Source organism: Thamnophis elegans, chromosome 15, assembly GCF_009769535.1.
Source record: "Thamnophis elegans isolate rThaEle1 chromosome 15, rThaEle1.pri, whole genome shotgun sequence".
NCBI classification, from domain to species: domain Eukaryota; kingdom Metazoa; phylum Chordata; class Lepidosauria; order Squamata; family Colubridae; genus Thamnophis; species Thamnophis elegans.
In genome coordinates this window covers 6,030,059-6,057,701 of record NC_045555.1, presented here as the reverse complement: position 1 = coordinate 6,057,701, position 27,643 = coordinate 6,030,059, and the positions used below count along the sequence as shown (strand labels likewise).

At 47.3% G+C, this 27,643-nt stretch overlaps 1 protein-coding gene across 3 annotated transcripts in view; it reads right to left on the bottom strand.

Annotated features, from left to right (window-relative positions):
• Positions 1-2,114: 2,114 nt before the first annotated feature.
• PIK3CD (phosphatidylinositol-4,5-bisphosphate 3-kinase catalytic subunit delta) overlaps positions 2,115-27,643 on the bottom strand; it is a 48,399-nt gene continuing 22,870 nt past the window's right edge. For 2 of the 3 annotated variants that reach the window (XM_032232290.1, XM_032232289.1), the window contains exons 9-23: positions 25,281-25,377; positions 23,727-23,857; positions 21,833-21,892; positions 20,504-20,671; positions 19,327-19,448; positions 17,548-17,691; positions 16,269-16,368; positions 13,439-13,617; positions 11,671-11,780; positions 10,042-10,120; positions 9,183-9,350; positions 8,080-8,203; positions 6,260-6,405; positions 4,246-4,378; positions 2,115-2,983 (exon numbers count right to left, since the gene is read on the bottom strand). In XM_032232290.1, coding sequence (XP_032088181.1) covers positions 2,846-2,983; positions 4,246-4,378; positions 6,260-6,405; positions 8,080-8,203; positions 9,183-9,350; positions 10,042-10,120; positions 11,671-11,780; positions 13,439-13,617; positions 16,269-16,368; positions 17,548-17,691; positions 19,327-19,448; positions 20,504-20,671; positions 21,833-21,892; positions 23,727-23,857; positions 25,281-25,377 — 1,899 coding nt within the window. In that variant the 3' untranslated portion in view covers positions 2,115-2,845. The remainder of the gene's footprint in view (positions 2,984-4,245; positions 4,379-6,259; positions 6,406-8,079; positions 8,204-9,182; positions 9,351-10,041; positions 10,121-11,670; positions 11,781-13,438; positions 13,618-16,268; positions 16,369-17,547; positions 17,692-19,326; positions 19,449-20,503; positions 20,672-21,832; positions 21,893-23,726; positions 23,858-25,280; positions 25,378-27,643) is intronic. The other variant, XM_032232291.1, reaches the window with a different exon arrangement.

Below are 27,643 nucleotides of genomic sequence, written 5' to 3'. Positions count from 1 at the left end.
CAGGAAAGGAAGAGACACAATTTGTGGCAGAAATATTTGGACAGGTAGAATTCTCCCTTTGGTCCTGGCCATCTCACCGTGCAAAAATGAGGTGCCTGTTATCAGTGGGGCGGGGTGCTTGAATTATGCCCCCTCCCTGGGCATCCTTTTGAGAACTTTTGTTAACTGCCAAACGTACATAGGGTTTCCTTTGGGCCGGTGTGATCTCCACAGTGCCTTTGGCAACGGGACAGCTCGGGAAGCCAAGTGCAGTTTCACTCGCCCTCCCCCCTCCTCAAATCATCACCCCTTCCCTCCCCCCTTTTGCAAAAGCAAAACAAAAAGGATAGGAGGAAAAAAACAGTTGATTGATTAAACAGGCAAGGGAAAAGCTGGTTTGGAAGATTTCCACACACGACTTTTCACTGGGAACACTCTTTAACTTGTGTCTGAATTTGTCCTGTGTTTTTGTTGTCACCGTGTAGAGAAAAAAAAGAAAAACCTTAAGCCTTTTTCTCCATGATCCCATCTCTGTTTAGCAACTGTATTTTAGAGATTGTAAACCTAATCATGTCCACTCCGCTTTCCCCCTCCCCTCCCTCCCTCCCACCCATGCTAATACGGAAAGGCTGTTAATTTTTTTTCTCCCCCTCTGATGCATTTTGTAGCCATCATGGGTCTAACATTTCAGATGTGTATATTGGTAAATAGGTCACGTTTGGAAAAGTCTGAGCTACAATAAATTTCTGATTCTAAAAAAAGATGAGTTGAATTGCTGTCATTTCGGGAAGGGAGATCCAGAAGTTTCCTTGGTGTCTGCCTGCCTGCCTGTCACTTATCTATCTACCATATCGATCTGTCTATCTACCTTGCAATCTACTGTATCTATCTACCTATCATTAGCTATCTATCCTATTTAGCTATGTCTATCCTATCATCTCTGCCTCTGTCTTTATCTACCTACCAATCTACTATCTACCCGCACAGCCCTTAGAATCTGGCTATCCCGTCAGGCCTGGGGCTAAAGATAGTGTCCCGCCCGAATGGTATGAATGTTGCGTTTTAATTATGTACTTCTATTTGTAAAAGTCTGTTTCCCCCTTCCTTTTTGATTGTGAGCCGCCCTGAGTCCCCCCAGGGAAAAGGGCGGCATACAAATAAACACAAATTCAATATCTATCTATCTATCTATCTATCTATCTATCTATCTATCTATCTATCTATCTATCTATCTATCTATCTAATCTATCATCTATCAATCATTTATCTCTATCTTGCTATCTATCCTATCTAGCTATCTCTATCCTATCTATCTATCTATCTCTATCTTGCTATCTATCTATCTCTATTTATCCTAGCTATCTATATATCTTTATCTAGCTATCTATCCTATCTAGCTATCTGTCCTATCTAGCTATCATCTTATCTATCTACCTACTGTATCTCTCTCTCTCCCTCTTTCTCGCTATCCTATCTAGCTATCTCTAGCTATCCTATCTATCCATCCATATAACCACCTACCCTATTTATACCTACCTACCTACCTATCATCTCTGCCTTGTGTCTATATCTACTGGTACTGTGTTTCTCTGAAAATAAGCCCAGGTCTTATTTTCTTTTGACCCCTAAAATAAGTGCTTGGCCTTATTTTGGGTGAAGTTTTATTCTTTTTGAGGTACAGGAGACCCCTTAACCTCAGCCCACAACCCGTGGATCAGCTGATCCAGAGAGGGCCATTAGTTCTGTCTCTGTCACACTCTTGCCAGCCCTACTGTCGCTGGGCTTGCCACTCTTTTTGCGGCCGCCACTAAGAGGGGCGCGGTAGACGGAGTTGGCAGGAGCAGCCTCTCCGCAAGACTGTTCTCTGTGGATGACAGGTGCATATGGAGCACATGGGGGATGTTCCCCCTCTTCCCCCCCCAGGACTGGCTGCGCATTCAGTTAAAATATTTTAAGGGAGGGCTTATTTTCAGGGGAGGGCTTATTTTAGCGCATGCGCTCAAAATCCCAATTTGGCTTCTTATCCGGGGAGGTCTTATTTTTGGGCAAGCGGTAGTTAGGAATCTCAGGCTTTGAAATTTTTTGGAAACATGCTCAGGTCCCCAGCAGAAACAAACCTTGTCCAAAGATACTGGTGAAACAAACTTGCATTTATTGAAAAGCTGGATTTTAAAAAGGAAAAGGGTTATCGGGAAGTGACCAGTTGTTGTTTTTTTAAAGAAAGAATGCAATTAAGAAGTAACTGAAAAGTTTGCAAGAACATTTCTGCATCGGACAAAACCAGGACGTGTGACGTCATCAAACCATCCACCTCCTTGCCAAAACTTCTCACCGTACTTCTCACTAAGGGCTCTTCTTTCAAAAGATAGTTCCTGGCCTTGCAAGACCGGGAATTGGGGGGATGGGGGGGGTTTCCAACGTTTTGTGCAAAAACCAACAAGTTTTGTGAGAAAAGTCCATCTCTTTCTAAAGAGGCCAGCTCTTCTGGATGCATCTTTGAAACCTCACAACCACCTCATCTCAACCAGTGAGCGAGTCGAGTACCATTGAGCAGTATAAAATACGAATCTCACACACGTGCACACACACACACACACACAGTTGCAGCTATACGCAGGTCATCAAACAGGGCGGTTGCCAAAATCGTGCCACGGTTCCTCCTCATTCTCTCGCACCATCACCATTCGGCCGAGGAGTTATCTCCAGGGGCTTCCAAGCAGGGCCTCTGGAATAAGGACATCGTCTTGCCACCAACATCTGGGCCGCCTAAAAACGGTCCTGTCAACCTGTTTCACGCAAGGTGCGGAAGGGCCCGCCTGCTCCACCCGGAGAGCCAGGAAGGAAAGACTCCAGGAGAGGGCCTCCCCTACTGGCGGTTATCCTTGGAGACGTTATGGGCCAGCCAGTTGACTTTGGTTTTCCAGCTCTCCCGAAGAGCCTCGTTGAACTTCAGTTGGAATTGCTTCCGGGCCTCTTCATCCGTCTTCCCCAACGCCAACGAGTCCTGAAAGGTGTAAATGAGACCTTAGGGGGGGTGGATGTGTGAGAGGAAATCTCTTCACCTAGGTTTTCTACAGAATAGAATGAAATGGAATACAATACACTACAATACGGTAGACTTCGGTAGAGTAGAACAGTGTTTTTCAACCACTGTGCCGTGGCACACTAGTGTGCCGTGACATAGTGTAAGGTGTGCCGTGGGAAAAACACTTTATATATAGTCAATATAGGCACAGAGTTAATTTTTTTAACATTTTCTAATGGTGGTGTGCCTCGTGATTTTTTTCATGAAAAAGTGTGCCTTTGCACAAAAAAGGTTGAAAAACACTGGAGTAGAATACGGTAGAATTAGACTAGACTAGGATAATAATGGAATAGAATAGAACAGAATGGAATAGAATAATAATAGAGTAGAGCAGAGCAGAATAAAATAATAGTGGAGTGGAGTAGAGAGTAGAGTAAGGAATAGGAAAGGATAGATGAATAGGGATAGAATGGAATGGAAGGGACTTTGGAGGTATTCTAGTCCAGCCCCCTGCTCAAACTATACCATCCCAGACAAGCGACTTAGAAACCTCCAGTGATGGAGCACCCACAATTTTTTTGTGGGGGGCACCATTCTAAACCCCTGCTAACTCTTAAGAGGCCACATCAGAGCTTCACCCTCAGCCAGAAGTTAATACACCAAAGTAGGAGGCAGACTGGGAATATCATATTGTCTTCCTTTCTGCCTCACTTTTGATGTATATTATGTCTCTTGCAATCTGCAGAAATCCCTATTCCCCCCCACCCCACCCCTTTTCTCAGTCCCTATATAAATTACACGTGGGCTAGCACAATGGCCTTCAAACTCGGGAGTCATTGGCAATCTAGTGGGCAGAATCGGCCTGCAGTACTGCATTCTAACCACTGCGTCGCCACGCGCCAACCTGGGTTCTCGTTTTACCCACCTCGGAAGGATGGATGCCACGGGCGAGTAGGCGGCGATACAAATTTAACGATAAATTTAAAAAATGGAAGGTTGAGTCAGCTTTCAGCCTGGTGGGATTTGAACTGCCAAATTGCAGGCAGCCGGCAGTCAGCAGAAGTAGCCTGCAGTACTGCCCTCTCACCACTGCGCCACCATGGCTCAGCTTCCGTTTTTGTGGTGTTCAGAACACTTGACTCTTTGTAATGGATTTCATGATCCAGCCCAAATCTGGAAGATTGTGAACCCACTCAAAATCTCCTCCTCCTTCTCCTCCTCCTCCTCCTCCTCCTCCTCACCTTGAGATACTGGATGTCTTTGGAGCAGCTCAACTCTGGCAAGCCAGCAGCTTTCATCAGGGAGAAAAGATGCAAGAAGAGAAGACCATGGCCTCGAAGGATCATGTATGCCCTTTCACAGTAATCTCTGAATCTGAGAGGGGTGGGGAAAAGATCACATGGAGTAACTCGGGTGAAATTCAGCAGGTTCTGACAGGTTCTGGAGAACCGGTAGCGGACATTTTGAGTAGTTCGGAAAACCGGCAAATACCATCCCTAGCTGGCCCCAGGAGTGGGGAGGGAATGGGGATTTTGCAATATCCTTCCCCCAAAATTGGGGAGGGAATGGGGATTTTGCAGTATCCTTCCCCCAGGAGTGGGGAGGGAATGGGGATTTTGCAATATTCTTCCCCCAGATGTGGGGAGGGAGTGGGGATTTTGCAGTATCCTTCCGCCAAGATTGGGAAGGGAATGGGGATTTTACAATATCCTTTCCCCAGAAGTGGGGAGGGAGTGGGAATTTTGCAGTATCCTTCCCCTGGAGTGGGGAGGGAGTGGGGATTTTACAATATCCTTTCCCCAGAAGTGGGGAGGGAGTGGGAATTTTGCAGTATCCTTCCCCTGGAGTGGGGAGGGAGTGGGGATTTTGCAGTATCCTTCCCCTGGAGTGGGGAGGGAGTGGGGATTTTGCAGTATCCTTCCCCTGGAGTGGGGAGGGAATGGAGATTTTACAGTATCCTTCCCCTGGAGTGGGGAGGGAATGGAGATTTTACAGTATCCTTCCCCTGGAGTGGGAAGGGAATGGGGATTTTGCAATATCCTTCCCCCAGGAGTGGTGTGGGAATGGAGATTTTGCAATATCCTTCCCCCAAGATTGGGAAGGGAATGGGGATTTTGCTTATTCTTCCCCTGGAGTGGGGTGGGAATGGGGATTTTGCTGTATCTTTCCCCTTCCATGCCCACCAAGCCAAGCCCACAGAACCAATAGTAAAAAAAATTGAATTTCACCCCTGGGGTAATTACTTAGTCCCAGATTTGGGAGATCAATTGCCAGCTGTAAGTTGAATTGAACTGAACTTTATTTGGGGGCCTGCCTACTCAGTGTCAACATCCAGCTCAAGTATCCAGATAAAAGTCATGGATCATTTAATTTCTGATAAGCTTAACATTTATTGAATATATTGCATGATGATAACGAGGTAAAACTAACTCTGAAATTCTCAGGCATCAGTTCAACGTATTAAAACAATGTTTTTTCCCAGCCAACCCGCCCCCAGGCTTCCTTGTAAACCAGTGGTGGGTTTCAAATTTTTTTCGAACCTACTCTGTGGGTGTGGCCTCTTTTGTGGAAGTGGCTTGCTGGCTATGTGACCTGGTGGGAGTGGCTTGCCAGCCATGTGTTTCTCTCTCTCTCTCTCTCTCTCTCTCTCTCTCTCTCTCTCTCCTTCCTTCCTTTTGTCTCTCTCTCCCTTTTTCCTTTTTTTCTTTCATCTCTCACTTTTTCTTTTTTTCTTTATTTCTTTCTTCCTTTCTTTCTCTTTCTCTGTGTGAGTCTGTCTGTCTGTGTGTGTGTGTGTGTGTGTGTGGTGGGTTTCAAAAAATTTTGGAACCTCTTCTGTAGGTGTGGCCTGCTTTCCAGGTCCACTGGTGGAACCTCTTCTAACCGGTTCGGTAGATTTGATGAACTGGTTCTACCGAACTGGTGCGAACTGGTAGGAACCCACCTCTGTTGTAAACCATGTAAACAAATTTGTTATAGGAACTATCTGCCTTCTTCTTCGCACCTGTTAAGACGTCCTTGAAAGGTTTCCAGAGTCTCACAAGCTTCAGTGAAACCGTATAAATTTCGTTTCTCCAAACTAACCCATTCGTAATCGACACCTCCGCCCCCTTATTCTTAAGGGCAAGTTGAAGCTGCCGATGTTTCACCCTTTGACACTGAGTCTCCCTATATGACCAACCACGAGCATTTCTCCTCTGTGGAGGAGAGGGACCTTGGTTGAAACCGAACGACAAGCCTCTGTCCCACGCTTACCTTTCAAACTTCTCGCTGTTGCTCGTTTTCCCCTGCTGGATCACGTGGACAAAATCGTAAGTTAGAATGAAAGGCACTCGCTCGCGATTGATTCCAAATTTGGTCTTGAAGTTCCCCAGGAAGTGGCCGAAATCAATATGGAACAACTGCAGAGGGACGTTTGAAGGGAAGGGAGGAAAACGTTTTACAATTCTCACATTGCAAATCCAGCAGTGTTTTTGTTTCAAACAAAAAAGGAGCAGCGTGTGTATGAAAGAATTCCGAATCTGTTAAAATATTCATGACTGGGAGAGACATGGGAACAAGGTCAGCCAATGAATAGGCATAGCAACTAAGTCAGCCAATGGGAGCTTCAACAGATCTTGAGTGTCAGGCCTGCAGTCATATTCCTTTTTAGGATCTTTGGCCTGCCACACTCTATTATTTCATTATGCTATTTTATTAGTGTAGTAATTGGGAGGGGGAATAGTAAGGAGTAGAATTGTGTTGTTGTCATTCCTTTCTAGAAATCAAGGTCATCTTTTGTCTCCGTACCTCTGCATCTGACCGGAACTAGATGGGTGGAAATGCCAGCGTGGCCAAAGAAGATTGGACCATGTGATGGATTTATGGGTGTGGTGATAAGATCATGAACTTTCAACTGGGTGGAATCCCAGGAAGCTTTTAGATTTGGGATTCCACAGATGCGCCAACATGTCTGTCTTATTAAATTGGAACTTGGAGGGTAGCTCTGCCTTGGACTCTGATTTAATTCTGCATGATATTTGGAACGCTGACACTCAGTCTGTGCAGAGAATTGAAACAGAAACTTGAGCAGTCTGCTGCTCTGAGAAGTAAACTAGCAGTCTATCTGGGCTTGTCTGCTGAAATGAAACTAACTGCTTGTGTTTGTCTGTAACTCTCCTGCCTTGTGTTTACTTGGAAGAACCATCTGTTGGTATTCTACATTTATTCATCTATTCTTATGTGTATCAAGAAGTTAATGAATCCAACTGCATCCGTTATCTGTGTGCACTTCTGGATTTGAATTTATTCAACAAACTTTGACAGAATCAAAACTGTATGTAATATTTAGAATCAAGCAATTTACAATGCAGGGGATCACAATATGAATGAAATGCATAACCCTAACTTGGACAATGTTAACCAACTCGTTAGGAATTTTTAGGTTACAAAATAATATGTGAAGTGGTATATAAGTCTTAAGTGCTATTGCTGTATCCACTAATCTACCTTAGGTTCCTATAGAATAAAATGGGAATTAATAAGGAAAGTCAGGTATGAGCTGCGGTGGCGCAGTGGTTAGAGTGCAGTACTGCAGGCTATTTCTACTGACTGCAATTTGGCAGTTCAAATGTCACCAGGCTCAAGGTTGACTCAACCTTCCGTCCTTCCAAGGTGGGTAAAATGAGGACCCAAATTGTTGGGGGTAAGAGGCTGATTCTGTCAACCGCTTAGAGTGGGCTGTAAAAACACTGTGAAGCGGTATATAAGTCTTAAGTGCTATTCCTTCCTTCCTTCCTTCCTTCCTTCCTTCCTTCCTTCCTTCCTTCCTTCCTTCCTTCGTCCCTCTCTCCCTCCCTCCCAGTGATTAGATTGCATTATTGCAGGCTGACTGCCCACTGCTAGCAGTTCGATCCTGACCAACTGGCTCAAGGTTGATTCAGCCTCCCAATCCTTCCGAGGTGGGTAAAATGAGGACCCAAATTGTTGGGGGCAATATGCCGACTCTGTAAACCGCTGAGTTTAGAGAGGGTTATAAAGCACAATTAAGCAGGATATAAGTCTAAGAGCGATGGCTATCATGATCCTCAAAATACCTGGCCATTCTCTCGCACCATGATGTTGTCGCTGTGACGGTCACCAATCCCCAGCACATAGGTAGCCACGCAATATCCGGCACATGAAAGCGTGAATTCCTCAATGGCCTGCTCCAGAGCATCACTGCACAAGAGAGGAGAACAGGATGTTGAAGAAAAAGTCAACTTGCCTCTTGAAGGTGGCATAAAAACCTCACCCCATGGTGCCCTTTCCAAGCTGCAAACAGCCGAAAGAACGCCCCAAGATCGAATTCTTATCCCCACAAAAGATGTTCTCTTCCTCCCTTAAATTCATTTTAAGCTCTGCTGCCCTCAATTCTTACGATTCTTAAGAAAGACAATTCATCCAGTTCAGTATCCGAGGTCCTCAAAAGCACCACGAGGAGGATCTACTTAAAGAGTTATTGAAGAACTAGGTTGTTTGAGACCAGCCAGTCATTAACATGTTTGCATTCCATGTTCCACGTTTCACATGTACCCCTCTGCTCCTTCCAGCTAAATGTGTTGAGTAGAGAATGGGCAGGGGCCATTTCTGAGTAAACCTTCATCCATTCCATCTCATCTTCATAGTCTTCTCAAGCCTGATTTTGTTTAGACTTTTATAGGTAAACGTAAAGGTTCCCCTTGCACATATGTGCTAGCCTTTCCCGACTCTAGGGGGCAGTGCTCATCTCCATTTCAAAGCCGAAGAGCCAGCGCTGCCCAAAGACGTCTCTGTGGTCATGTGGCCGGCATGACTCAACGCCCAAAGGCGCACGGAATGCTGTTACCTTCCCCCCCAAAAAAGTGGTTCCTATTTTCCTACCTGCATTTTTTACATGCTTTCCAACTGCTTGGTTGGGCAGAAGCTGGGACAAATATCAGGAGCTCCCTCCATTACGGGGCACTAGGGATTCGAACCGCTGAACAGCCGACCTTTCTGATCAACAAGCTCAGCATCTTAGCCCCTGAACCACAGCGTCCCTGTTAGGACCACCTTTTATTCTGAGCCTCTTCATTCAAGATCTGAGTCACCGACACAACATCGGCTGAGCTAGCGGAGATTTCTGGGAGTTGTAGTCCCAGCCAATCTGGAAGGCCTGGGGGCTTCCCATAGAACATACCCGGGATTTTTGGATTTCAGCCAATTCAAGAGGGCATCCTTGTTGAAAGCGGCAGTGGCCGCCATGTTGCTCTTGTTGAGTTGAATGTTGGCGATGGTGTCCGAATTCATCACCACTTCGATCAGCCCCATTTTGTCTCCTGTGGAAAGGCAGCCGTAAGGGGTCATCCTTGAGAGGAAGAGAGAGAGAGAGAGAGGAATCATCAGACCCTACCCTGGTGGAGGTGATATGTGAGATGTCGGAGAGGGTACCGGCACCTCCACCGAGCCCAAAGTTGAGATCAAAACTCAAGCAAGCAACCTTTGGAAGAAGGATCAGATGAAAAGCGAAGAGCAGGAAACGGGACACTTCGTCACAACTGGCGGGAGTTAACGGAAGATAAAGACTGCAGGGGTGTCAAACTTTATTCCATTGAGGGTTGTGTTTGATCTCGGGGTGGGCATGGCCAGCTCGATGTCACTCGTGTCGGGAGTTGCTGTGGTGGCCCAAGCGCTTTGCCGGCAAAAATGGGCTTCCGAGTCCCGTTTTAGGCTGCGACAGCCTCCTGCAGCCCTCTCCCAGCGAAAACAGCTGATGAACTGTGGAGTCTGGGAGGGACGTGCGCGGCTCTTTCGAGCTCCATTTTCACTGGCACAGGCTCCGCGGGCCAATCCTTCGCTGTTTCCAGGACGACTCTGCGGGCCAGATCTAAGCACCCCATGGGCCGGATCCGGCCCGTGGGCCTCGTGTTTGACACCCCTGCTGTAGAAGAAACAGGATGGAGAAGGGACTTCATCAGCACCCTCCACGGTTTGTATTACAGCTGCAGAAAGCAAAGTATTAAATTTTTTGGGACAGTTTACCCCCCACATCCATTCACCTCAAGTCGAGACCTTCTTGCTTCCATAAGATATCCATGAGTTGGATCATTTGGAGTGTCAACATATCCTGGCGGAGATCTGCCAAATAGCAATAGCAATAGCAGTTAGACTTATATACCGCTTCATAGGGCTTTCAGCCCTCTCTAAGCGGTTTACAGAGTCAGCATATCGCCCCCCACAGTCTGGGTCCTCATTCCACCCACCTCGGAAGGATGGAAGGCTGAGTCAACCTTGAGCCGGTGAGATTAGAACCGCTGAACTGCAGATAACAGTCAGCTGAAGTGGCCTGCAGTACTGCACCCTAACCACTGCGCCACCTCGGCTCTTGGAGAAAGGTTGGTTTGGCCCTTTATGTCTCTCTCATCTTTCCTACAACCCTCAACTTTCTCCAACCAGAAATCACAAGGATGAGATCCATGTCCAAATTCATCGCCCTGAATTTTTTCAGCTGGACCACAAGGGGGCGCTTTTGGCTAGGCAGAAGGATGCAAAACTGCCATGAACGGGGAGATGCATCTGATAACGTTGGCTAGTTTGGTAATGAAATGTCTGCAGGAAAGCAAGCTCAGGGAGCACTAAGGCCCCCTGGATGCAGGATTTTTTTTAGCATGGCTTAAAATCCTTTGCAGCTCCATCGGCTCACTCATATTTTTAATATTTTGTTTCTCCTTGGAGCCGAAGTCTTTATGGAAGAATAGAGTAGAATAGAATAACAGAGTTTGGAAGGGACCTTGGAGGTCTTCTAGTCCAACCCCTTGCTAAGGCAGGAAACCCTACACCACTTCAGACAAATGGTTATCCAACATCTTCTTCAAGACTTCCAGTGTTGGAGCATTCACAACTTCTGGAGGCAAGTTGTTCCACTGGTTAATTGTTCTCCCTGTCAGGAAATTGCTCCTTAGTTCTAAGTTGCTTCTCTCCTTGATTAGTTTCCACCCATTTTGCCTCGTGTCTTGCTTTCAAGGTGCTTTGGAGAATAGTTTAACTCCCTCTTCTTTGGGGCAGCCCCTGAGATATTGGAAGACTGCTATCATGTTTCCCCTTGTCCTTCTTTTCATTAAAGTAGACATACCCAGTTCCTGCAACCGTTCTTCATATGTTTTAGCCCCCCAGTCCCCTAATCCTCTTTGTTGCTCTTCTCTGCACTCTTTCTAGAGTCTCCACATCTTTTCTACATTGTGGTGACCAAAACTGGATGCCGTATTCCAAGTGTGGCCTTACCAAGGCTTAATAAAGTGGTATCAACACTTCATGTGATCTTGATTCTCTCCCTCTGTTGATGCAGCCTAGAACTGTGTTGGCTTTTTTGGCAGCTGCTGCACACGGCTGGCTCCTATTTAAGTGATTGTCCACTAGGACTCCAAGATCCCTCTCCCAGTTACTACTATTGAGCGAGGTGCCACATATACTGTACCTGTGACGGGCTCACCCCCCCCTTTAATTTAAGAAAAACACCGAACGCCAATCCAGAGGGGGAGGCTTCCTCTTAAACCTGCCTTGCAGTGGAAGGAGTAAGTGAATTCATCCCAGGGGAAGGAAATGGTGCGTGAGGACATCTAGCCTGACCCCTTGCGCACAGTATCTTGCTAACCCAAAACTGGGTTTGTTGCTCGCTCGCTCTCTCTTACCGTCCCCGTTTTTGAATATCAGTCCGGTGCCGTTTCCTCCTGCCTCTCCGTTGCTAAACATAATCCATAGCGGCTTCATCTTGGAATCCATGACGGTGCAAAGCTCTACGCTGAAAAGAGGCGCACACAAGAGAGTGGGTGGGTGGGTGTGACACACAACTCAAGTCCCTTGTTGAAAGGGAGAGAAAAAAATCCTTACTGCCTCTTAAACCGAAGAACTGACCTAAACACACACATGCACACACTAACTTTTAAGTAAAATCAGCATTTGTCTACCTTGGCAATTTTAAGGTGTGTGTGTGTGTGTGTGTGTGTGTGTGTATTTAAATTCCCAGAATTCCCCAGCTGGGTTGGCAGGAATAACAGAATACTTCATTGGCGACCTTCCTTAAAAAGCAAGAAGCAGACTCTGGGCCCTGGCAAAACCCCTTTTATTTACATGACTGTGAATTCCTTTCATTCACAGTCCGCAAGGCTTGGCAAACAGTCTTTCAGAGGAATGTTTATCCACACGAACCTTATCTCGCTTGGCGAGCTGCCAGAGGAGCTCCACTAGTTTCCAAACTCAGGGCAAGACAAAACTTGGCTTCTTATAGTCACAAACAGAACTTTCCACTCTTGAAACGACCGAAGGAACAGATTGTTTCCTGCAAAAGCCCCCCTCCCCGTTCGCTCCACTTTTGTTTCCTATGGGAGGGGCCAATCACCTCCAAGGTGTGGCTTTACTCCCAAGTCGACCCTGCTTTCTTAGTTGTTCTGGTCTTCTGTCAGCTCTGCGCGTGGGCACACTGGGAACAGGCTCCAGCTGTTCTTCTGCCTCACTGCTGTCTAGCTCCCTCTCTGCCTCCGACGCAGAGCCCTCGTCTGCGCTTCCCTCAGCCCCCAGGACTGGCCCATGTTCCTCCCCAATCTCCTCACTGTCCGACTCTGCTGCCAGCTCCGTCGGCCGCTGGCGGGCCATAACACCGGGGAATCCTGGGAGTTGAAGTCCACCCCTCTTAAAATTGCCAAAGTTGAGAAACACCGAGTTAAATCAGCCAGTTATGAGTGGTAGTTCTCTAAATGTGAATGAATGAATGACAAGTGGCAGCTATTTCTCCCTCTTTCCTCATTCACCCCCAATTCCATCTCAGCGCTACAAGGCCCATCATTTTTAGCGGCTGCCCTGAATCATGTGTCATGCCTGCAAGCCACCTTTGCTTTTGGGACTTCAGTCAGGCCTGCCCCACTTTCTATCATGGGAAACTGGTAGGGGGGATTATGTGGAGTTGGGTAGTATGTAGCCATAACAACATTCTTCTTAGAAAGCCAAGGTCATCCTGGCAGGGTCTGGATGGGAGGAATCTGTCTTCGTGGAAGTGAATGATGATTGGACCATGTGACGAGCTTGTGGGTTTTGGGGCAGGATTCTGAACTTTCAATTGGGTGGGGAAACCAGGGAGCTTCCAGATTCGGGTTTTCCCAGATGTGCCAATGTGTCTCTTTTAATAAATTGGAACTTTGAGGAATCCTTTGCCTAGGACACTGATTTAATTTTGGATGCTCTTTGGAACCCTGACATCACAACTCTCAACTGACATGATTCTATCATTTAACCCAGCAAGACAGGGCTGGCCTTCTGACACGACCCTATCAATTTTCAGTCCCACCATGAAATCATTTCCCCCTCCCCCCAACACCACTTTCTTCAGCCCTCCGCCGCCCGGAGTCCTTCGGGATTGGGCGGCCTATAAATTTATTAAATACTATTAAATACTAATACTCTTACCTGACTTTTGCCAGGAGGATTCGCGGATCCAGAGGGGACTGGAGATTGGAGAGGGCCTCTAGGTAGGTCTCTTGGCGCATACAAGTATGCATGAATTCCTTGGTTTGAGGCTTGGTGTTTTTCTGAGCGCTGACCTTAATCAGGTCATTCAAGGCCTTCAATTTGTTGAGAGCTTCGCTCTTGAATTTGGAGACAGACAGAAAGTTACCGTATATACTCGAGTATAGGCCGACCCAAATATAAGCCGAGGCACCTAATTTTACCACAAAAAACTGGAAAAGTTATTGACTCGAGTATAAGCCTAGGGTGGGAAATGCAGCAGCTACCGGTAAATTTCAAAAATAAAAATGAAATCAGTATTCAATGAAATACTTCACTCACCTCATGATGCTGATGTCCCGCTGTGATGATGATGTCCCGTGCAGCCGCGGGAGCAATGTCCCGCCTCCTATGACACACGGCACAGTGATTCCTATCATTGGATCACTGTACCAAAGGAGGTGGGACATCGCTATGTGGCTGCTTGCCATAACAAGGAGGAGTTGGGACATCGTTGCAGAGCGGCAGGAGGGGGAGGAAGGGGAATCGTAAGACAGCCCTGCATTACATTAGAACGTGAGGAGGGGGGATGGTGCGGTGCGCGCTGCGCGGCAACTGACACAGAGGGAGGGGAAACTCACAGGGGCACCGGGCCATTCACGAGCGTCACCCAGCGGCATGGCCTCGCCCCTTTTTCTCCTCCATTTCGGGCAAATTTTTCACTGACTCGAGTATAAGCCGAGGCGGCTTTTTTCAGCCCAAAAAGTGGGCTGAAAAACTCAGCTTATACTCGAGTATATACGGTAAGATCCCACATGGTGCTTGCTAAGACAATCCTCTAGAGCAGTGGTCTCCATCCTTGGCAACTTTAAGACTTGTGGACTTCAACTCCCAGAGTTCCTCAGCCAGCTTTGCAACTTTAAGACTTGTGGACTTCAACTCCCAGAGTTCCTCAGCCAGCTTTGCTGGCTGAGGAACTCTGGGAGTTGAAGTCCACAGGTCTTAAAGTTGTTAAGGTTGGAGACCATTGCTCTAGAGGTTGGAAATTAATAACCGAATACTTCATTGGCCAAATGTGATTAGACAAACAAGGAATTTGTCTGTGGGGCAGAAGTTCTCAAGTGCCCCTTGAGTTGAATCCGGAGAGAAGACAGAAAATTAGATCAAATGGATCCCACAAGGGGCTCGCTAAGACACTGATTGTATATCTTGAGGTTGGAAATAATAACAGAATACTTCTTTGGCCAACTGTGATCAGACGCACAAGTTCTCGGAAGTTCTCACATGCCACTTGATATGGACTCATATTGGTTGGTCTTGTCCTCTTTTTTTGTCTTTGCTGGTTGTTCTGCCCTAGGCCTCCCAACAGCATGAAGAAAACTCCTTGCCCCAACAAAAACCCCTTTTATTAATTGACTGTGAATTCTGCTCATTCACATCCAGCAAAGTCTTTCCAGGGAGGATTTACGGTCACAGACCTTATCTGGCTTGGAGAGCTGCCAGGCCGATCTCTGTAAAACTTGGCCAGGAGTCTCGGAGAGTCAGGAACCAATGAAGCAAACTAATGGTCTCCTGCAAACTCCACTCGCCTTTCGCTCCTCTTTTATTTCCTCTGGGAGGGGCCATTCATCGTCCACCTGTGGCCTTCCTCCCAAGTTGACCCCTGTTCTTTAGCTGTTCCCTTCGTCTGGCAACTCTGTGCATGCACACATTGGGAACAGGCTCCAGCTGTTCGTCTGCCTCACTGATGTCTGACTCTGAAGGCAGCTGATAACTGTCAGATGGCCCTGCCCCCCCGCCTCTGCCTCCGACACAGAGCCCTCATCAGAGCCTTCCCCAGACTCCAGGACTGGCCCAGGTTCCTCCCCAACCTCCTCACTGTCCAAATCTGCTGCCAGCTCTGCTGGCAGGCCACAACACTGTTTGACTATCCTCTTGAGGTTATAAATAATAACAGAATACTTCTTTGGCCAAAGGTGATCAGGCGCACAAGTTCTCGGCAGTACTCACAGGCCACTTGAGTTGGCATATGGACTCATATTGTTTGGCCTTTTCCTCTTTTTTTGTCTTTGTTGATATCAACCAAACTGGTATGACATCTCTGTGTAAATGGCTGTGTGTCCGGCTCTCACCAAGACCGATATGTGTGCACGGGTGTTACAAGGCATTTGTGAAGGATACATGCAACCTTCGACAGCGATAACCAAGTGGTTCAGATTGAGCCCGTTTAACTAGAAAGAGCTAACCATCCTGCTTTCTACCTGTCCCAAACAGACATAAAACTTGAGTTAGAAGTTTCCTTCCCACGCCCTTCGTCCTTCTGTGGACTAAGATATCTTTGATATGACGGTGGTCCTGTGTGTGTGTGTGTATGTATGTATGTATGTGTACACGCACGCATCTGCCTGCCATTTCTTTAGAACAGGGGTCGGCAACCTTAAATACTCAGAGAGCCATTTGGATCCGTTTCCTACAGAAAAAACACCGGGAGCCACAGAAACTCTTCCCGTGCATGACTATTTCCTGAGCACCCACAAAACTAGCATATGTAGTTGAATTAAAGGTTAAAGGAAACATTTCTTTTCTTGGATTTATCCGTGGTTGGCCTACCTGGGGTCAAAAAACCAAATAAATCGAATGCCGGCAGGCATCACACATTGGCGGTTGTAACGCATATTTTGAGTGAGAGGGAGCCACAGCAGAGGGATGAAAGAGCCACATGCGGCTCCAGAGCCATAGACTGCTGACCGGTGCCCTAGACCAATCTCACTTCCCAAAGGAGCCTCCTTACCTGCTTCATCAGAGCTTTGATATGGTGAGCGTTTCCCCGGCAATAGGCCTCGAGAATCAGGCCAAACCTTAAGGCAAGCGAAGGGAAGTGCATTTCCGATCTAACCACGGTTAAAACGTCGAAGGAGACATGGAACCCGAGCAAAAAAAAAAAAAAGACAGAATTTTAATCATGGGGGAGTTACAATACATTGCCATAACCCTGGACAGCTGTGGCTCATTGAATTTCTTCTTATCTCCCGCTCATTTCCCTTGACTGTTGGTAGTTCAGATTCTTGTAGAGAGCTTAAGCTTGCAATACATTTTTATATTCATTTGAACTGCCCAAATCTCCTGATTTCCCTGGGGACTTGATAAATTAACATACGTATGAGCCTTGGTGGCCCAGTGGTTAGAGGACAGTACTGCAGGCTATTTCTACTGCCTGCCGGCTGCCTGCAATTTGGTAGTTCAAACCTTACCAGGATCAAGGTTGACTCGCATTCCATCCTTCCGAGGTGGGTCAAATTACCCAGATTGTTGGGGGCAAGAGGCTGACTGTAAACCACTGAGAGAGGGCTGTGAAGTGGTATATACGTCTAAGTGCTATTGCTGTTTTCCTTCCTTCCTTCCTTCCTTCCCTCCCTCCCTCCCTCCTTCCCTTCCCTTCCTCCCTCCCTCCCTCCCTCCTTCCTTCCTTCCTTCCCTCCCTCCCTCTCAGTGGTTAGAATGCAGTATTGCAGCCTAACACTGCCCACTGCCAGGAATTCGATCTTGACCGGCTCAAGGTCAACTCAGCTTTCCATCCTTCTGAGGTGGGTGAAATGAGGACCCAAATTATTGGGGGGGGGCGATAGGCTGACACTATAAACCTCTTAGAGAGCAGCTGTAAAGCAGTATATAAGTCTAAGTGCTATTGTGATATAAGTGACAAAGTTATTCTAAGTCTAATCGGCTTATACTAAAATGAAATTTCATTGCATTCAGCTCTCAAAGGGTCACCACCTCCACTCTACACTACTAAATAAAATAAATGACAAAATAAATGAATACAAAATTGTGTATACACCCACATATATTATATGACACAGAGAAACAACACTGTTTTCAGTTAACTAAGCCTCCATGTTCCAGGGCAGCCTATCTCCAAATCTCAACTGCTGAGAAGTGAATGTAAGCAAAGGGCTGAGGATGGATGGGTATATGTGTGTATGTGTCTCTCATCATTTCCTCAAAATGTCCAATCCCAGAGAAACGAATCGTAAACCCGCCTTGTTTCTCCCAAAAACCTCTTTTCTCACCTGAGATGCCAGAAAAGGAAATGGCCGATCTTCCGGTTGGATAAGGCCCTGCCCAGAAGGAACCTGGTTAATTCACAGTCTAAGTAAGACTGGTATTTCAAAACTTGAACCAGCTGTAGGAGATACTGGAACAATTCGGCATCCCTGAGGAAGGAAGAGCAGAGGGTTAATCGATGGCCTCCTCAGTTGCATCGTTGTGGCCCGCCAGTGGCCAGCAGAGCTGGCAGAAGAGTCGGACAGTGAGGAGGTTGGGGGAGGAGCATGGGCCAGTCCTGGAGTCTGGGGAAGGCTCGGACAAGGGCTCTGTGTCGGAGGCAGAGACGAGGCCGAGGCCATCTGGCAGTGATCAGGTGCCTACGGAGCTACACAGTAGTGGAGCAGAGGAACAGCTGGAGCCTGTTCTCAGTGTGCACATGCGCAGAGCTGCCAGAAGAAAAGAACAGCTCAGAAATCAGGGTCGACTTGGGAGTAGAGCCACAGGTGGAAGTTGAATGGCCCCTCCCAGAGGGAATAAAAGAGGAGCGAAAGGGGAGGGGGCTTTTGCAGGAAACAATTTGTTCGGTCGGCCGTTAGATTTGTTTCAGGAGTATGAAGATCTGTCCCTGAATCTCAGAGACTCAGTGCCCAGCCTTTCCTTGCACAGCACCTCATTTGGGAAAATATTGACATGGCAGCTTTCCAAGAGAGATAAGGTCGATGGTCATAAATACTCCTTGGAAAGACTGTTTGCCAGGCCTTGGGCTGAATGTGAATGAGAGGCATTCACCTTCGATTAATAAAAGGGGTTTTGTCAGGACCAGGATTCTGCCTCGTGCTTTTTGGGGAAGCCTACGTCAAAACATGCATAGCCATTCAGACAACACATTTAATCCCGAGGGAATTATCCTGTTTTCTGGGTTTCCAGGTTTATACTAACCACGATCCAGGTTTAAACTAACCCATTTTGGCCCGTTGAGGGGAGGGAGCTGTCGGATCTTTAAAACAAATAGATATCTCCCATTGGAGGATTGATTTGACTCCCATCCTGGGCAGGTGTGGGTTGCTGCTGGTTTTATTACTGATTCATAACCCACACACAACACAGGCAGTCACTAAAAACCAAAATGGCAGCGGTCCAGCGGCGGCAAGGGAACTGGTTCAGGGGCGTGGCCAGCCTGGGTTGCTGCCGGTTCTGCGACCCAGGCCTGAATTCCACTACCAGTTCGGCCGAACTGGGCCGAACCAGGAGCAACCCACCTCTGATCCGGGAGACAGGGATGATGAGACTTGTAGTCCAATCCCCCTGGGGGAGTGCCACATTCAGGGGAGGGGGGAGTTCAGCAACCCCGAGCCCCCTTCCTCCCCGCCCCCCATTCGCACGGTCAATTTAATCTCCCTCTGTGTTTTGTCAACGCACTTTTTGCCATGTTTTTCTCAACGCCAGAAAGACATCAAGGCGCAAACAGTACCTCGGATCGATATTTTTTCAATCTTGGCAATTTTTAACCTGAGAGTTGAATGTCTACACCCAACTCCCGGAATTCACAGCTGGCTGGCGAATTCCGGGAGTTGAAACCCACCCATCTTAAAATCGCCGAGGTTTAGAAACACCGCTGTGGGTTAAAGTTTGTCCCCCTTTTTAAAGTAAAACCCGAAATTGTGTTAGAGCACAACTGCAGCCTATCCTCTGCTTTTCAAAACTGCCTCTGCTGTTCCTTTCTCTCTCTCTCTCTCTCTCTTCCTCACCCCATCCCTCTTTCCTCCCCCCCCCCTTTCTTTGAAAGAGGGATTTTAACTCACGTCAGCTTTTTCAGGGAATTGACGGTGAAGCAGCTCACGTTAGGATCGGGGAAATTGAAATCTAAAAGCTCCAAGGCATTGAGAACGGGAAGCTCGGGCCAAGATTGCAGCAAAAATATCATCTGCAAGAAAAGAGCAGGATCAGATCTGGATGAGGCCAAGCCTTTTGTCATATTTTGGATGTTGCCCCCCCCCCCCTTTCTGCCACAAGAGCACTGAAGGTAATGCTGCCCTGGTACACTGCCCCTGAATAAGGAGGCTTGATTTAACAGCCTGGCCTATACAATTATAGCTTTATTGATTAGCCTGTAGGCCATATCAAAGCACAAGTTTCAAAAACATATCACCAAAACCCTATACAAGCAATTCAAAATAGTAAAAGTAAAGGTTCCCCTTGCACATCTGTGCTAGTCGTTCCCGACTCTAGGAGGCGGTGCTCATCTCCGTTTCAAATCCGAAGAGCCAGCGCTGTCCGAAGACGTCTCCGTGGCCATATGGCCGGCATGACTCAACACCAAAGGCGCATGGAGCGCTGTTCCCTTCCCACCAAAGGTGGTTCCTATTTTTCTACTTGCATTTTTTACATGCTTTCGAACTGCTAGGTTGGCAGAAGCTGGGACAAGTCACGGGAGCTCACTCCGTTACGTGGTACTAGGGATTTGAACCGCCGAACGGCTGACCTTTCTAATCGACAAGCTCAGCATCTTAGCCCCGGAGCCACTGCATCCCTTAATTTATAATAAAAGTAGCATAACATTTAATAGTTATAGGATAAGATACAATATAATTTAATGCATAAATATGTAAAATAGAATTCTGGTTTGCTTAGCAGAGAAAACCTTCCTCTCATTCACCAAATGCTTTACTAGCTGGAGTAAAAAAGCTGGAGTAAAAGATGAACCTCTCAAGTAATAAAATTGAAACTTTTTCAGTTTAAAAGTTAAAAATTGATTTAAAAGTAGAGTATTTTTTTTAAAGAATAAAAATAGAGAGCAAAAAGGAGAACAAAGTTAAAAATTGATTTAAATTTCCACTCTCAGTTCGGCCAAACAGTCAGAATTGGCAGACTACTACGTCTGAATTTGGGGCAGCTTTATAGATGAGTTTCTAAAATTAATTGCTTGTCATCCCTGGCTAAATATTTTGTCCCCTGGTGGATCTTAATTAAAATTCTCACCTGAGCCACATCCTCGTGTTTATTCCACTTGGTTACCATAAGCAGTTTAGCCAATGCTCCTGGATACTGATCCCGAATCTGGTATCTCATTTTCCACACCAAATCTTTCTCGTGCTCATATAGTTCGATACAGGATCTTCGCTCCAGTATCTCCTTCAGCTGCTGTTTCTAGACAGACCACAAGGTGGCGGTCAAGAGCAAGACAGAAAGCTGACAATTTACCCCACTAGAAAAGGAGGAAGTTAAAAGACTTTTTGAAGGGTGGGGGGGCTTAGAAAAGCTGTCTGTTTTTTCAACAGACAGGTCCTTTTCAACTCTGTTATTATTATTATCCATCATTTGTCTGAAACGGAATAGGGTCTCCTGAGCCGGCAGGGGGTCGGACTAGATGACCTCCAAGGTCCCTTCTGGCTCCGTTATTCTGTTTTTAACTTACGATCACAACTTGGGCTAAGAATTTTCAGTGCTAAGCATGGCAATTGTTAAGAACGGAGTGGGGACTGATTTTTACAACCGTTTATTTTGCCACGGCGGCTAGGCAAATCACCGTTGTTAGGCAAATCACTCCGTCGTAAAGCGAATTCCAGCTGCCCAGATTGAGTTTCCATATTGGAAGCCTGCTGGGTAGGTCTCCACTGAGTGGCCCCATGATCCTAGGATATCTACAAACATTGTAAGTACACCCAAACGCCCAATTCTTATCACGTGACTGTAGAGATAGCAATAACACTTAGACTTATATACCGCTTTACAGTGCTTTACAGCTCTCTCTAAGCGGTGTACAGAGTGAGCCTCTTTCCCCCAACAATCTGGGTCCCCATTTTACAGACTTCGGAAGGACAGAAGGCTGAGTCAACCTTGAGCCAGTCAGACAGGATCGAACTCCTGACGGTGGGCAGAATTAGCCTGAAATACTGCATTCCAACCATTGGGAAGGGAGGGAGGGAGGGAGGAAGGAAGGATGGATTCATTTTACCAATCTCGGAAGGACAGAAGGTTGAGTCAACCTTCAGCCTGATGAGATTCGAACTGCAAAATTGCAGGCAGCCAGCAGTCAGCAGAAGCAGCCTGCAGTACTGCCCTCTAACCACTGCGCCACCGTGGCTCTTCAGACGTTGCAATGGTCCCTAAGGATCGGTTGTAAACCTCTTTTTCTGATGTTGCTGTAATCTGAGCAGTCATTAAATGAATGGGCTGTATGTCCAGGACTAACGCTATCCTCCCTGTATCCCCAATTCCCGTTTTAAGCGGAATTTCTGCATGGCACTCCGGATACAGCTCAAAATATCCGCCAGACATTAAAAAAAAGAGAGTTTGTTTCGTGCTGACCTCGTCTGGATCCTCCCCCGCACCGCAGACAGCATGGCCATTCTGCCCCTTTTCTAAGATCTGAAACAATAAAACACACCAACACAAAAGTGGTATTTGAACAATGTTTGTCCTCCAAGAAAGATGGACTTCAAGAGAAAATGGCTTCAGTTATCAGCTGGTCTTTGTTTTCCCCTCCTTTGGGGGAGATTCCCAGTTGGCATTTTCTTGCTAAATAGTATAGCCTTTATTGTCATTGTACAAAATAAATAAAACAAAATTGATTCCCAATTGAACCCCAATGTTATAAAAAGTAAGGGTTCCTCTTGCACACGTGTGCTAGGTGTTCCCGACTCTAGGGGGCGGTGCTCATCTCCGTTTCAAAGCCAAAGAGCCAGCGCTGTCTGAAGACGTCTCCGTGGTCATGTGGCCGGCATGACTCAACGCCTAAGGCGCATGGAGCGCTGTTACCTTCCCACCAAAGGTGGCCCCTATTTTCCTACTTGCATTTTTAACGTGCTTTCGAACTGCTACGTTGGCAGAAGCTGGGACAAGTCACGGGAGCTCCCTCCGTTACGCGGCGCTAGGGATTCGAACTGCCGGACTGCCGACCTTTCTGATCGACAAGCTCAGCGCTTTAGCCCCTGAGCCATCCTTTCCCAATATTATAGCTGATGGCAAATTTCTTTGAAAAACCATTAATAGTTCCTCGACAACACTACTAGTCCCTTCTGTGGGATTCGGCAAGGAAAGGCCACATGGAATCTGTTGCTCCTGGACTAAAATTTCCCAAGAAATCCGCTTCCTTTCGGCTGGTATTTTCTACAAATCTTCACATTTTTGTGTTTTGGAAGAAAGAGGTGGAAGGAAAGAAGAATCCACAACAGGTTGTCCACTGTTGAAATGAATACATTGAATTTCAGATGCAAAAACACGACGCTTGGGCAGATTAAATGTTGCGGACCCCTTTTGGGGAAGAAAGTGCAACACACACAAACCCCCGGGATCTTGTTAGTTTGGGAACCAAAAGATCCAGATCTGGTTCACAGTTCCCCTCCTTGTCTGCTTTTGGGGAAAACCTCGACCCACGAACACCAAGAGAATCAGGCAAACCATCCCAGCGATGGTCCCAGGGGCCTATTTGAATTGAATTGAATTGAATTGATTATATTTCTATGCTGCCCTTCTCCCCGAAGGGGACTCAGGGCGGCTCACAACCCAAGTCAAGGGGGAAGGGTACAAATAAGGAATAAAAAGACAGACAAAACAATACCATAGTTTAAAAGCACACAACAACCATACCATACCATATTTGTCCAGTTACCGTATTTTTCGGAGTATAAGACGCAACTTTTCCCCCTGAAAAAGAGGGTGAAAATCTGGGTGCATCTTATATACTGAATACAGCATTTTTGGCCTCCTGAAACCTCGCTCCCTTCACAAAAATGGACCCCCAGAGGGTTGGGGAGGCTTGCAAAGTGCTCCTGGGGGCTGGGGAGGGCAAAAATGAGCAAAAAATGGGCCAGTTTTTGCTCGTTTTTGCCACTGCAGCCCCCAGGAGCACTCTACAAGCCTCCTAAAGACTATGCATGCCCTTTTCTTTTGTTAAAAAAGACACGCCCATTTTTGCAAAAAAACGGGCCGTGTTTTTGCTCGTTTTTGCCCCCCACCAGCCCCCAGGAGCACTTTGCAGGCCTCTCAAACTCTCTGCATGCCCCATTTTCCACACAAAAAACGAGACATGCAGAGGGTTTGAGAGCCCTGCAGAGTGCAAAACCTTTTTTTAAAAAAAATTACCTCTTCAAAATCTTGGTGCGTCTTATACTCCGGTGCGTCTTATAGTCCAAAAAATACGGTACCCAGAACACAAAACAAGCAGCAGGGAAGACACCCACCCACTCACACAGGGTCTCACCTGTCTCATGGAAGGGTAGTAGATCGGGTACAACGAAATGCCGGGAAAGCGGATGTAAAGCGTGGCTGCGCTCTCTGTGTTGGGGTTGGTCTGGATGGTGCCCGTCGGGTTTAACAATTCTCCTTTCTCATCTGGAAGGCAAAAGGGTGCAAGCTACCAAACGGCTCCATTCCAACGCAGAGCCTCGCTTGGCTAGGTTTTTTTACGGGGTGCCGTAACCGTGTCTGCTGGAACAAACCGCGATCACTGGGACGTTATCCCACCGCGCCCTGCGTGAACCAGGCTCCTACATCCGATATCAGCAAATTCTAGTGAATACCTTGTTCACCATTTAACTGCCTGGGGGGCCAGAACCTGTTCTGACCTCGGCTTCCTAAGATTACGAAGCAGACTCCTCGTCCCGATAATTTAGGTTAAAGGAAATTCCTCTCCAGCAAAGTCCCGGCCAACAGTCTTTCCTGAGAGTTCACAACGACAGATCTTTATCTTCACTCTAATGAATTGAACTAATTGTCTCCTGCAAACTCCACTCCCCTTTTGCTCCTCTTTATTCCCTATGGGAGGGGCCATTCACCATCCACCTGTGGCTTTACTCCCGAATCGGCTCTTGTTCCTTAGTTGTTCCCTTCTCCGGGCAAGCTCTGCACCTGCGCACATCAGGAACAGGCTCCAACTGTTCTTCTGCCTCACTGATGTCTGACTCCGAAGGCAGCTGATAACTGGCTTACGGCTCTGGCCCTCTCTCTGCCTCCGACACAGAGCCCTCATCAGAGCCTTCCCCAGACTCCAGGACTGACCCATGTTCCTCCCCAACCTCCCCACTGTCCGAATCTGCTGCCAGCTCCCCTCGCTGCTGGCGGGCCACAACAGAACCAATCTCTTGCTTGCAAAATTACAATTTGTTCCAAAGAAGAGGTAACAAGGCAATGTTATTCATGCAGTTGGGATGACGAGGAGTCCGTGCTTCGCAGTTGCACTTATCTGCCCTCAATCGAGCTAAGTCGAGCCTCCATATCCAAGAGTAGTCCTATACTCTTCTAAATTGCAGGATCAAACGACTCCTGGACCACAGAGTGGTTACTGTTGTGGCCCAGCAGGAGCCGTTGGAGTTGCCACCAGACTCCGACAGCGAGGGGCCCTATGAGTTGGCCCTGGAGCATGTGGAGGACCCTGGACAGGGTTCCGACTCCGAGCAGGGCGCAGAGAGACTGATTGGCCACCAGGTGGCGACTGAGCCTTGGATCAGTGGGGAGGAGACAAGGGAGAGTGATCGAGAAACCAACAGTGAGTTGTTCCGATATGCACACCGTCAAAGAGCTACTCGGCGTCAAGAACAACTACGTAATTACAGGAGGTTAGGGTTAGGGTTAGGTCCAAGGTCCCTTCCAACTCTGGGATTCTATCTTTAAAACCTGACTCTTGTCTTTTAGGCCTTCTGGTTCAACAGAAACCAGATGGGTTTAAATAATCATAAATCAAAGGAGCAGACTCATCCAACAGGAAGCCCTTCCTGTTGTCCCTAGAAAAAAGAGGAACGGGAAGGATTTATCCCACCTGGAAAGGCCGACCACATGGGTAGGACACATTCTCCGGTTTTCAGCTGGTCTTGGTAGTCAAAGAGCATCACGTTCACCCAAGCGAGCGGGCAGTCCTAGGGAAGGGAAGAAAGGAAACGGGGATGATGGGATACGTTGTGATGAAAACGAAAACTGAATGAAAAAGCAAAATGAAATTCAACGTAGAGAAAAGTCAAGTCCTACACTTTAGGTAAGGAAAACTAAAAGGACACATATAGACTGGGTGAAACCAGGCTTAATAGCAGTGACTGGGAGAGGGATCTTGGAGTCTTAGTGCACAACCAGCTAAATATGAGCCAGCCGTGTGCGGCAGCAGCCAAAAAAGCCAACACAATCCTGTTGTGGCCCGGCAGGAGCCGTTGGAGCTGCCACCAGACTCCGACAGCGAGGGGCCCTATGAGTCGGCCCTGGAGGACCCTGGACAGGGTTCCGACTCCGAGTAGGGCGCAGAGAGACTGGTTGGCCACCAGGTGGCGCCTGAGCCTTGGATCAGTGGGGAGGAGACAAGAGAGAGTGATCCAGAAATCAACAGTGAGTTGTTCCAGGATGCACGCTGTCGAAGGGCTGCTCAGAGTCAAGAACAACTACGTAATTACAGGAGGTAATTACGCTCAGTTGATGGTCATTAAGCTCCTCTCCAGACTATAAAAGAGACTGCTTGTGCCACGCCCTTCTTGCAGAAGTCAACGCTTGGACTAAAGAGAAACGACCTTGGCAGGCTGGATTGCTGCCAGAGTTTGTCTGAATTGCTGCCAAGGTTTGTTGGACTTGCTGCCAAGGTCCTTATCTGTTTGTTTATTTGGCTTTCAGCCACCGAGATTCTGGTCTTGTTATTAAAGGACATTCCATTTTACGCTTGTCTCAGCTTTCGTTACTGAACGGAGGAGGGGGTGAGAACACAATCCTAAGTTGCATTAACAGACGGATACAATCAAGATCAAGGGAGGTACTAATACCACTCTATAAAGCCTTAGTAAGGCCTCGCCTAGAGTACTGCATCCAGTTTTGGTCACCACACTATAAAAAAGATGCTGAGACTCTAGAAAGAGTGCAGAGAAGAGCAGCCAGGATGATGAGGGGACTGGAGACTAAAACATATGAAGAACAGTTGCAGGAACTGGGCCTGGCTAGTCTAGTGAAGAGAAGGACCAGGGAAGGCAGGAGAGCAGCCTTCCAATATTTGAGGGGCTGCCACAGAGAGGAGGGGGTCCACCTTCAAAGCACCTGAAGGCAGGCCAAGAAACAATGGATGGAAACTAATCAAGGAAAGAAGCAACTCGGAATGAAGGAGAAACTCCCTGTCAGTGAGAACAATCAACAGAAGCTTCCTTCGGAAATTATGTGGGCTTCATCACATGAGACTTTCGAAATTGGACTGCCATTCGTCAGAAATGGCGTAGGGTCTCCTGCTTGAGCGGGAGGGGGGGTTTGGTCTAGATGACCTATAAGGTCCCTTCCAACTCTGATAACGGGACTGCCAAGGGGTGCCTTAAAGACAAGCCAAAGCAGACCTTTTTAAAAAAAGCAAACACGTTCATTTTTCAAAGCCAAACCCCATTTTTTCTGCCTTTTCGCTCCACTGCCTGCCTCCTGCTTGTGGTATCCTGCTTGAGAGGCAGCCGTTAATCCGGTTCAACAAGGATTTTTAATTTAAAAAAAAACAAAAACAAATATTTTGCAAACAAGACACGGGTTCCAGCTACAAAGGGCTGTTTTTTTTGGGATGCTTCCATGCTGGCCAAGAAGCTAACAAAAGTGCCTTCACTTCCTTTTTCCTTCTTTATTAATATTATTCTAATTCATCATCTATACAATCAGCCAGTGCAAGTCCTTACCAAGGACCTGGGATAGACAAATCCTACCTGAACCGGGAGGCCCTTAGAACAGTCACTCGTGCCCTTGTGACCTCAAAACTGGACTACTGTAACGCGCTTTACATGGGGCAGCCCATGAAAAGCATTCGGAGACTTCAGCTTGTCCAGAATGCAGCCACGCGAGCGATTATGGGTGCACCCCGGTACACCCATGTCACACCTATCCTCCGCGAGCTGCACTGGCTACCTGTCGGTCTCCGGATACGCTTCAAGGTGCTAGTCGTTACTTTTAAAGCCCTACATGGTATTGGACCTGGGTACTTGAGAGACTGCCTCCTGCCAATCACCTCCCTACGACCAATTAGATCCCACAAATTAGGCCTCCTCCGAATACCATCCGCTAGCCAATGTCAACTGTTGACCCATCGGGGGAGGGCCTTCTCTGTGGCTGCTCCGGCCCTCTGGCACGATCTCCCCGTGGAGATCTGGACCCTCACCGCTCACCGGACCCTCCGGCTTTCCGCAA